Consider the following 11,976-nt stretch of genomic DNA (forward strand, 5'->3'; position numbering starts at 1 on the left):
TACCCACACACACGGGCCTCTTCCGGCCCAAGGAGGCCCCCCAGGCCCATCCACGAGACTAAGAGGAAAACACTGAGGTGGGCCTCCGGAGCATTTTCCACCTCACTCAACAAGCAGTCAAACTCTCTGTGGGGTCATGACTTGGGGACACAGTTTCAACACTGGACAAAGAGCTTGCAGAAGTGTTTCCCCTGGGCAGCTGGGATTTGTGGGAATGAGCTCTGGCCGAGGTCGGCCTGGCACTCCTCGGTTGTCCTTGTTGCGCCTGTGGCCAGGTGTGAGGTGCGGTGAGGGAGAGGGCAATCGCTAACTCATCTTCCCCCGGTTCCTTCAGCCAGCACTCATCAAGCTCTCCCAGGTTCTGCACCCCTTGAGTGGGGAAGGAGGTAAGGGGGAGACACAGCCATGATCTTGGCTGACCCTGCAGGGGTCTCAGACAAGAGACCAGACAGCATTGCTGGGACTAGGGTGAGGGGTGAGGCGCTAGGGTGCAAAATGGACGGAGGCACCTCGCTCCTGACTCTGCGCCTGCAGGACCCTGGGGGTAAGCGCCTCCTTCAATCTCGTGGGGAGGACAGTCAGGGCGGTCAGTACTTCCTGAGCAGAGCAGAGGTTGCAGCAGCCAGGGCAGGGGCTCCCATACTAGCCTGGGGGGCTTCAGAGGCTTCTCAGAGGAAGTCAGGAGTTCGGACTCTTGGAAAAGGAGATCCCCCCCTCAGTCCTGCTGACTGCTCACCTCTGCCCTGGCCCCCAAGCATTCACCAGGGCTGCAAAGGGCAGGTAAGCCATCGCCAGCATCTTGTCCTCCTCTTGCCTCCCGAGCCGGAGCGGAACCGGCCAGGAGAGCTGAGCGAGGGAGCTCCCGGTGGGGGAAGCACGTGTGCCCTCAGGGCACAGCAAGAGAGGAGCCTGAGACTTGGAACCAGTCCCAGCCTGTCCGGGAGCCCCCTACCTTCGCCCCAGGCCTCCCCCGGAGGCAGTGTGCCCTGCCTGAGGGGCTCCAACCAACCAGGCTACGCCTGGAGGGAGAATGTCAAGGAGAAGAATGAAAGCAGGTGTCCATGCCCGGCTGAGCCTTGTCTCTGAGTCGGTTTGCTGTCAACAACTGTCTCTGTTTTGCGTGTCTCTGCTCATAGGTCTGTAACCGTCCGTCTCTTTGTCCGTCAGTCTTTCTGTGACCCTGTGTGTTTTCTCCCTGCCTCTCTCTGTGTGTCCCTCTCTCTGTGAGTGATGTGAGGCCGGGCCGGGGGCAGTCGCAGCCCTGTCCTCTCTCGCCCTCATTGGTTCGCAGCCGCTCCCCGGGGGCAGCCGCTGCCAGTCCCGCCCCCCGCCCAGGACCTGAGCGCGCTCAGAGCCGCCTCAGAGCTCAGTCTCCTGCTCGAGACAGGAGGGCAGCAGCCAAAGCTAGTGGAACAGGCTCGCTGCACACCGAGCATCTTGACAGGGACTCCGGGCTGCAGGACTGCCCGGAGACCGGCGGCGGCGGAGGACGCAGAGGACTCCCGCCATCCGCCCTCGGTACGCTGGGCGTCCGGGCGCTGAGCCTGCACCCCGAGCTGCGGCCGCACTCGCCAGGCACTTCTCGCCGCCGCTGCAGCCCAGAGGCGCCCCGGATCCCGGAGCTCACCCGAGCCGGGGGTCCGAGCTGAGAGGGCGACCGTAAAACCGCAAGACGGGTGACTCGGAACCGACGAGAAACAGGGAAGGCCCGAGGGTCGCGGGCGCGGGGCCGTCCAGCTCCGAGCCCTGGGGTCCGCCGCCCCGCGGGGAAGGCAGCTGAGCGAAGGCGAGAGAGCGGCCGCGGCCCGGGGACTCTCGGCCCCAGCTGACCCGAAGGCACCGACTCCCGGTCGGTTGCGCGCAGCAGGGCGGGAGGGGCGCCCCATGAAGGCGCCGGGTGGCGCCGGTCCGCGCAGGGCTAAGTGAGGCGGCCGGGCCGGGGTCGGCGGCCCCACGGGCCATGTACGGCGACGTGTTCAACGCCACCGGCGGCCCCGAGGCGGCGGTAGGCGGCGCGCTGGCCCTGGCAGCCACGGTCAAGGCAGAGGGCGCTTTGCCGCTGGAGCTGGCCACCGCGCGCGGGATGCGGGACGGCGCGGCCGCAAAGCCCGACCTGCCCACCTACCTGCTGCTCTTCTTCCTGCTGCTGCTCTCCGTTGCGCTCGTCATCCTCTTCATCGGCTGCCAGCTGCGCCACTCGGCCTTCGCTGCGCTGCCCCACGACCGCTCGCTGCGCGACGCCCGCGCGCCCTGGAAGATGCGGCCGGTGTAGCGGTGGAGCGAGCCAGGGCCGGCGGGCGCCGTGTCCCGGTCCTGCCACGAGCAATCGGTACGAGCCGGGCAGGGCGGGCCTGACGCAGGGGGGTCGCTGGCCGCTGGGAACACTGCGCTCTGACCCAAAGACTCTTCCTGACCTCGAGCGGCAAGCTGGGCGTAAAAGGAGTCGGAGGCGTTAGGAGGCTGCTCAGGGTCCGGATCCTAGTAACCGCAAGGCACCAAGGCTCTGATCCCCTGGCTGGATCTTTCTTCCCCTGGACAGCGGGTGCAGCCGGTCGCCTTCCTAAACGACGGTGCGCCCGCCCGGACCCAGGAGCCTTCCTCGCCACCTGCTGACTTCCTTACTTTGCACACGAAGGGGCAGGCACGACGAGAGGGCAACTAGCCTGGACCTGCCCTGTCCGGACGCCCTGGCCCCGTGGCTGTCTTCCCGAGGCTGCTACCGCCTCTCCCGCTCTGTGTCACCAAGGACTCTGCTAGGATCCGAGAGTGAATTCAGCTGGACTTTGGAATGATTGCCCTCCAGGGCCATGTTCCCTGGGGGAAGTGAGGGGACACGGAGTTTCAGTAGGTCCCTCTGGGGTCCAAGGACTCAGTTTTCTTTGTGGGCACAGGCGGAGCGGTAGCCAGTCTAGAGGTGGCGGGTCTCACCTGCAGCACCCTGGGGTGGGGATCCGTCCCACATCTCCAGGGCCTGCCTCTCTACAATAAAACCTCACCGAATTAGACCCAGTGCTGAGAATGTCCTGGTCATTGGTTGCGCCGCTTTGAAAAAGGGGAAAAGGACAGGGCGATCTCCTGAGCACCCTGAGACCCAAGCGCTCCAGCCTCCCACCTCACTGAGGCCCAGGTCAGTTTGAATGATACTTCCTCCTCTCCAGCTTTTCCCCAGGGTCAGTCAGCTCCTTGCTCTGGGAAGTGTTTCCAGAGCCCGTTTCCAAGAGGCATTGCTGCCTCATCTGAAAAGATTCCCTGTGATGGGGCTCCCTGGAGACTTTCTGTGCAGGGCGGTTCCTTCTACTTTGGTGTCCTCCCCTTTGCTCTCAGAGCCTCCTTGGGCCTAATACCTTCCAAGAGCCATTTCTGGACCAGAACCATCTGGTGAAGGAAGGGCCCGCTGGTCAGGCGATGGGGGCAGCTGCTTAACACTTTTTCCCAAAGTAGGTAGGAGGCCTGCTCTGGAGAGCACAGTGAGAAAGCAATGGACCAATAAATCCAGCTAGGAAAAGACCTAGCTGAAAAAACAAACTGAGCTGGGTGGGGGGCCGGCCCCATGGCTGAGTGGTTAAGTCCACGTGCTCCACTGTGGCGGCCCAGGGTTTCGCCGGTTCAGATCCTGTGGGATTTGGGGAGATAAAGCATAAAAAAAAAAAAAAAAAGATTGGCAACAGTTATTAGCTCAGGTGCCATTCTTTAAAAAAAAACAAAAACAAAAACAAAGAACCTGAGTGAGAATAGAAAGATTTGTGATAACCTTGACCATTTCAAAGTTAATCTAATTCTAGGGAATCTTATTTATGGGGGGTTAAAATAATTTCAGAAGTCACCTGGCTAAGGAAGGCACTAGAGCTTGGAGAATGTGTGACTAAAAAAGGGATTTGGGGGCCGGTTGGTGGCTTAGTGGTTAAGTTCTGTGCGCTGCACTTCAGCAGCCCAGGTTCAGTTCCTGGGTGTGAACCTACACCACTCATAGGCAGCTATGCTGTCAAAGCGACCCACATACAAAATAGAGGAAGATTGGCACAGATGTCAGCTCAGAGCTAATCTTCCTTAAGCAAAAAAAGAGGAAGATTGGTAATGGATGCTAGCTCAGGGCAAATCTTCCTCACCAAAAAACAAACAAACAAAAAAAGGATTTAGTAGATTATCTTATCCAGCTGTTCTAAACCATTTAGGAGTCACTTGGGTTTTGAGAATCTGAAGAATGCTAAGGATGCTTTCCTCTGGCAAAATGCATACAGGCACAAAATTCTGCAAACTTTTTATAAGTGTCAGACACTGAAACGGGTCTATAGACCCAAGCTGAGGCTGGGAAGAGACTTGCTAGGGCTCCAGTCTCAGGCCAGGGCTCTCACCACCATTTCTCCTCAGCCAGTGCCCAAGATTCCCTCCTGGCTTCTAGCCCATGCAGCAGCAGGCATGAGCAGTAGAGGTTTTTCACCTGAGGCTTGATTACCCAGGTCTTGGGGAGCTCACACCAGCCAAGTCCTAGTGGTGCTCATTCTATGATATAACCTCACAGAATATTTTAGTTTGGTCTTTGGAAATGTAGCCAAACCTCTCCAGCCTAGAGAAATGGTGACCCTGCTACTCTGTGTGATCCTTGGTTACAGGGAAGACTAAAAGGAATAAATGTAAGAAGATATGGGGGATGCTGGCTGGGATAATGAAATCACACACTGCTGGTACGGGGAACCCTTCAGCCTTGACCTGGGGGCTGGGAGGGGTAGGAGACTGATGTAGAGACAGAGTGGATAGATCGAAAGACAGTTTGCAGAGAGGTCGGAAGCACAAGCTCAGGGGTCCGTCTGGCTTTAAGTCCCAGCTCCACTGCTTACTGGCTGCGTGACCCTGTGCAAATTACTTAATCCATTGTGGCCTGTTTCCTCATCTGTGAGGTGGGTATTATATCACCTAGCTCTACAGGGTTAAATGTTAAATGACAGAACCAATGTGACATGTCAGCACCCAAATATTAGCTGTTATTATATCTGAGCCGTAAGCTGGAGGCAGCGCTGGTGAAAAGAGAAGCTGACCCACGAACAGGACGCGCTCTCACTGGGGCTCACTGTCTGCTGGCACCACCAACAAATGCAAGGGCTGGTCCCTGCAGGGGGAATATGAGTGGACGGCTGGCTTAGAGGTCACCTGAAGTTCCTGGGCCAGCATCAGCCAAAGCCAGAGGGATCCAGGAGGCTCTTGGGATCCCTTAATAAAATACTGGCCCAAGGCACCAAGGGGTTAAAGCTGAAAGTGCTAAGATGCAGACTGATGCCTCCATAGGGTTGGAGTGTCCACAGCCACCTAAGCCATAGGCTTGGCCATTTGAAATGAACAGATACTTCTGGAAGAAACTCCTAGGTAATTGGGCCCGTGTAGCTCTGGAATCTAGAAACCAAGCAGGGACAGTGAGAGGAACTAGATTGGCATTCTGCTTTTTGCCAGCACTATGACCCTGAGTAATTTCAGTCCCTTCTCTGGGCTTCGGTTAGACCAGGTGAGCAGTGGCGGGTCCTTTCTCATGCCGGACCTAGCCCCGGATTCTCCCCTGGAAAGCAGGGATGTGGCTGAGTCCATGTCTGCCCTCTACTGATACGCAGGGTAAGTGGACTACAATGTGGTAACTGGACATTTGGATGGATATCAGGGAGACAGGTCTAAACACACACATCCTCACGCCCTTCACTCTTCCCCCAATCCCACGATGCCTTAGAACCCTCTTTGGAGGATGGGCATGGCAGGTTAAAAATAGGAGTAGGACCCATGACATAGGTGTTTGGTTTGCTCAGCTATCACCAGCCACTGGGAGCAGGCAAGAGGGTTGAGAACACATTTCTGATGGGGGGTGAGAGGTGAATGGGTGGGTGAGGGTGGAAATTAGAGGCTGTAGATGCCAGGAACAAACGAGAAGCATTATAGTGTAGTGACCAAGAGCGTCAGTCCTGGAGCCAGGTAACTTGACCTTGGCCATCCACTCTAGACCTTGATCATGTTTCTGGATTTCTGGGAGCCTCAGTTTCCTCATCTGAGTAGATAATAATAGTATGCGCCTCATGAGTTTTTCAGCATTGCTTGAGACATTGTAAGTAAAGTGTGTACCTCATGTGTGACGTGTGGTAAGCACTCTGAAGGTGAGCTGTCATTACCATTAACCAGGACATCTGTTTCAGAAGTGTTTGCAGCAGCACAAACAGCAAGTGCTTTCCCTCAGTGACTTGAAATCCATTTTCAAAAGGCATGTGCTATCACAAAACACTAAAGAGGCCTGTCCCTCCCCAGCAGGCATGCCCGAGTTGGAGGGCAGCTGTGCTAGGTCTTTTCTCACTCTGCACTTTCCCACTAACCTAGCTCATCTACTCTCATGGCACAGATGCTTTTCCAATGACTCTCCAGACCTTACCCCTGAGCCCATTCAACACTGCCATCTGGATATCTCATAGGGAAGCTCAAACTCAACGTGTCTAAACTCAATCTTTCCATATAAACTAGATCTTCCTCCAGTCCTCTCCATCGCACAAGCGTCTCGTTGCCCAAAGTATAAAAACACATGGTGGTCATTCTTGACCCCAAATTCTTCTTTATCCTCCCACATGCAATTCATCACCTCCTAGACACCACTCTACTCCATCTACTCTCCTCCATCTCCACCATCTCCACCCTAAGTCGAAGCCCAACATCCACTTTTGCCTGTTGCCAATCAAAGCACACAGCTGATCCCCATATCTGCCTCCAGCCCCAGCTTACGCTTACACAAGGCTTCTCCTTGCTCTCAGGATTTAAAACAAAACCCTAACCTTTGCCTACAAGACCCATCATCATCTGGCACCCATCAACCTCTCCAGCCTCATCTCCTCACACTCCTCTTGTGCTCCAAGTTCTAGTCACAGTGACCTTTCCATCCCCAAGTTCTCTCTGCCTAAGCTCTTTGTCTCTCCTCCTTTAACTGGTCAATGCCTTCTCACCCTTCAGGTCTCAATTTAAATCTCTCCTCCTCAAAAAGGACTTGCCTGAGTTCTCAGAGAAGATCAGTTATATTCCTTCATAGCCCCCACAGCTATTAAATAACTGTATAATTCATAGTCTAACGTCTCTCCTCTACTAACCTGTGAGTTGTTTGAGGTCAGGAACAACACCTGCCTTGTTCACTGCTGCGTTCCCAATGCCTGGCAGCGTTCAACACAAGAGAGGCACTGAATATTTGTTGAATGAAAAGAGTAGAAAGACAGAGCTGGAGGTTAAGGTAAGTTGGCCTCTGGGTTTTTCACCCAAACACTTCCCCTTTGATTTTCTGTCGTAAACTAAACTTGCATCAGATGAAATATTGAGTTGAGCTTCCTTATTGATTGATCCTCCAAGTGGCCAGTTTCCTGCAGGTGGTAATCCACAAAGTTGTTAGCAACTGACGTTTCTTGTCTCCTCTATGTAACACCTCACTTATTATTGTACCTCCCGCAGAGACTAAAGCACGTGCAGTTTAAGTTTGTACCTTTACCAATTTCTTGAATGACTCCTGTTCCTGCAGGGCAGCTGAGATCGGTGCAGTATCATGCACGTGCCTTCTGAATTGCCTTGACTAAGAATCAGTTCAATCACTACTTCACATTTCTACTTCCTCACCTCTTCCTGGGCTTGGATCAAAGATTTCCTTCTCAATGAGACCTTCCCTGGCTTTTGGATCTAAAACTTTAACCTCCCCCGACCCCAGACGTTTCAAATTTCTCTCCTTCTTTACTCTTTCTCCCTAGAACTTACCACTACCCTATATATTTCACTTGTTTTGTGTTTCCATCACCCAGAATGAAGATCCATGAGGGAAAGAGTTTTTGCTTTATTCAGATTATCCTCAGCCTGACATCTAATAGGCCCTCAAATCTTAGTTGAACAAATGAACAAACAACCTGATACTGCTCAGGACCAGAAACAATACAGATATTCAGAAAAACAGGGGCAGAGTCTACTTTTAAAGTCTCCCTCATTCTCCGTTTCTTCTTTTTCTCTATCCTCCAAAACTGATCAGGTCACCCTAACTGGATAGGGACCAAGAACAATAAAGTGTGTTACAGCTTCACCTTCCCTGAGGACTGAAGATGCCTCTCCTACTACACCTCTCGTGCCTGGCACAAACCTTGACTTGTAGCAAGCACTGAGTAAAGGTCTGGTGAGAGTCGAAGTGAATGAGCAAGGATTAATTAGGCTACAGTCTGAATTGTTAGAACAAAGATCACTCCCCACCTCTAAATTTCTTCTTCACATAGCCTTCCAGGAGTAGCACTGTCCCACCATCCTCCCCCCTTGGCTTCCAGGTCCACTTCAAGGTTCCCGCCATCGTAGCCGCGTTCTAGCTGGTGGGAAGGGGAACGCAGCAAGGAGAACATTCCTCCTTGGAGCATGATGCTGAAACGGCACCTGTCATCTCTGCTCGTATCCCATTGGTCAGAACTCAGTCGCAGGACATAGCTAACTGAAAGGGAGGCTGGGAAATGCGGTCCGCAGCTCCACACAGGTGGTCTGTAATTAAGGAAGGGGAGAACGGGCATTGGAAAACTTGCTGCAGTTTATTAGACAGACGGTAAAAGGAAAGCGCCTTCCTCGTCATCTGAAGAACACCTTTGCAGTCTTACTATTTTTGTTTGTGCTTGCGTCCATCGTCTTCACCTTCACTGTTATCACTAACTTGGCCTAAACAAATTCTGTAAAATACGCAGAATTTTAGGTAAAGAAAAGGCAATCAGGGAATGTTTACTATTAGCTAATCTTAACTAAAGTTGGCACAGCCCTTCAACCCCCTCCCGGCCCCGTGCTTTTTCTCCCCCTACAACCACACATACTTCAGCAAAATGCAACTTTTTATTCTAAAGTACAACTATAGGTCACCATGTTCTGTCTCTCCAGGGCATTACCAGCGGTGCCCTGCCTGAGTGCAATTAAAGGCCAACAGCTGGGGATGATATTATGAGATCTAAACCAGGGCACTAAAATCAAACCACACGGTTCTTAACACTGCCACCCCTGTGAGTTATAAAAAAAAAAAAAAAAAACACTTTTTTGGTTATCTTCTCTTGTCAAATACTCAAGGAAACAGTGCCCTTTTGACATTCTCTGGGAAAATATTTATAACTGTTCATTTTGTAGGTTCTCTAATCAACAATCCCAGGAACATGATAACTTCAGGGCAAAGGCCCCAAAGTTCAGAGAGAAAAGAATAGCTCTGAATGTTCTAATGTCTTAATTGAGTTTCCCCCTTTCTTCCCTTACGAGGCATGGAATAGACATCTAATAGTTAAAATGCTGAGCGAGAATCCATTCAACTAGGAATTGTCTTATTACATAATTTAAAAGACGAATTTTAGAATACAAAAAAGTCAATCTGACTTCAGTACGCATTCATTCAACAAACAGTGGAGTGCTTACAATCTACCAAGAACTGCTCTAGCAGTGGGAACACAGGCCTGCCTTCACAGGGCTTACATTCCCATGAGATGAGATGGTCTATACACAGGGCAGAGAAACAAAAGTGTGTTGGATGGTGACAATGCTATAGAGAAAGAAAATCTTTCTCTTTCTCCTTAAATACCAGGGTCTTATTTTCCTTCTTTCTGAAAACCTTCCCAGATTAACGCCAATTGGCTTGTCACTTCAGCAATCTCATTGAAATATCTTGATAGAGAGGTGTGATGTTATCCATGTTAGAAAGGTCTGCCACTCAACAAAATATGAGGTAGCTCAGAGGGCACAACGCTGTCTTGGGTATAGAGAATTTAAGAAACACTGAAACCAAACCAGTTTTTCTGAGAACCCTCTCAAAGAAGGAGCTACAGCTCCACCCATAATCAGCTAAATTTTTGTCAAAGAAAAGAAAGCATGGATGTAGAGTGACTACCAGAACAAGTTAAATGCATAAATGTTTAGTGGTTAGCTATTGTTTGGGAGTTTTAGTTTATACTTTTCTGTACTGTTAAAATTCTCAGCATTTATCCCACATAAAAATACTTAAGATGAAATAATAGGTGAGGTTTTTACTGGTGGGGAAAGAGATTAAGACAAAGTATAAGGAAGCTTTCAAAGTCCATCCCCAAACTTCAGAAAACTGCCTCAGGAACCACATCTCACAGGAATTACACACACATCCACTTGATGCAGTATGGACAATAAGAGTCTTCACCACCAACCTAAACCCTACTTCCACTTCCCACCCAGGATACTTCACGATGGAGACGGTTAAGCAAGCCGCCAACAACTCTTGTGTTTTCCCTATAGCTATGTTCCCCTTTCTTTAGAATACAACCACAAAAGTGACTTAGATCAAAAGAACACAATTTTTTTTTTTTTACAAAAGTCAGTTTATTAAAGATAGGCTTACAAATTCAACAACAAAAAACACAATGATACTAATGGGGGAAAGTTTTTAAAAATGCTTCCTTCTTCGGGCCAGCCTGGTTCACGCACTCTGCTTCAGCAGCCCGGGGATTCATGGGTTTGGATCCCAAGTGCAGATCCCAGGTGCAGACCTACAGACCACTCATCAACCCACGCTGTGGCAGCTTCCCACATACAAAACACAGGAAGAGTGGTACAGATGTTAGCACAGGGCCAATCTTCCTCACCAAAAAAAAAAGCTTCCTTCTTTAAACTATATATACCTACAGAGCTCCAAATAAGTACTTTCTTATAAGCTTGCCCCAGCCTGCTGACAGCCTTCTCATAAACATTTATAAAATATGAACGGCGTGAAAACTGCTGCAGTATGGAACAGCATTACCCACTGAGTCTGATGTCTAAAAGAAAACTGAAGCACATGTCACAATTGGTGCCCTCATCACCTACACTGACTTGGTTATAGGAATTTGAAAACTAATTATCTTAAATCTGAGAGAAGCCAACACCTCTCACTGACTGTTCACTGAAATCTTTTGCCAGAACAAATGATTTTTAAAATATGCTTTAAAAAAAATATGCTTCTAAAGCAGCCAATGAAGTCACTACTAAATAACCTTACTAAATGCCTTATACTTGAAATAAAAAGGCCTAAGAAGGAACTGATTTGCATAAATGGATTCTTTCGATGAAGTCTTTTCTCTAAATAGAATAATAAAAGCTTTTATATTTATTTTGAGTTAAAATATTTAGTTTGGATTTTTCTACTTTTCTTGTGGGGGCACATGGATTTTCACCATCTCTCTCTAAGCAGAATGAGTTTGCATTTCTTATATACACAACATAGAGGTGGGTGAAGTGTGCACTTGGTGGGGATGATAAAACTAATCTGTGATTTAAAATTTTTTTTAAAAAGGGAAAATAAAGAAAAACAAAGCTAATTTGCAATGTGGATAAACAAGGGTTGATCTACCCAAGTCAAGCAGCAACAGAAATAATTCCTCAGAATCAAAGACGTAGAAAAAATGTAAGAGATAATAATAACCATAAGTACTTTCTAGGTACTTTACTTGTATTACGTTATTTAATCTTCCCCAAAATCCTACGAAGTAGTCTTTTAACTTTATAGATCAGGAAACTGAGGCACAGTGTGGTTAAGCAGCTTGCCTAAGGGCATACAGCTAAGAAAGCTATGCAGCCCAGAACTCAAATACAGGCAAGGCAGACTCCAGAGCCAGCTCTGCTAAGAGCTATTCTGTCTTCCAATCATCCAGTCAAGACCTCTCATTTAGAGATAAATCTAGAGAAGGGAAATTAGTGGTTAAACACAGAAACCCCAGACTCTAGATCCAAATCCTTTTTCAAAACCAAACTAAACAAAGAAAAACACAGCAACTCTCTTACAAACAGAATGGGAAAACAGCGATCATTCTGAGCGAACCTCATGCTGAGTGGAAAGGCAGGGTCTACGCATGGTCTACCACGAGGGCACACACACAGGCAACATGGCGGCCCCAGCAACGGACAATCTCCTCCTTACAACTCCACTCAGTGAAACATGTCAAGTCAAAACAGAGTACCAAAAAATGAAGAAACACACATACA

General features: G+C 49.7%; 1 protein-coding gene across 1 annotated transcript; it reads left to right on the plus strand.

Annotated features, from left to right (window-relative positions):
- The first annotated feature begins 1,314 nt into the window (after nucleotides 1–1,314).
- SMIM32 (small integral membrane protein 32) lies at nucleotides 1,315–3,009 on the plus strand. Its single transcript, XM_070569331.1, has one exon. It carries the CDS (start codon nucleotides 1,961–1,963, stop codon nucleotides 2,270–2,272), a length of 312 nt encoding a protein of 103 aa, XP_070425432.1. The 5' UTR covers nucleotides 1,315–1,960; the 3' UTR covers nucleotides 2,273–3,009.
- The last annotated feature ends 8,967 nt before the right edge of the window (nucleotides 3,010–11,976 follow it).

Source organism: Equus przewalskii, chromosome 13 (genome assembly GCF_037783145.1).
Source record: "Equus przewalskii isolate Varuska chromosome 13, EquPr2, whole genome shotgun sequence".
NCBI classification, from domain to species: Eukaryota; Metazoa; Chordata; class Mammalia; order Perissodactyla; family Equidae; genus Equus; species Equus przewalskii.

Coding starts and splice junctions, on each gene's coding strand:
- SMIM32 (XM_070569331.1), top strand. CDS start 1,961: ATGTACGGCGACGTGTTCAACGCCACCGGCGGCCCCGAGGCGGCGGTA.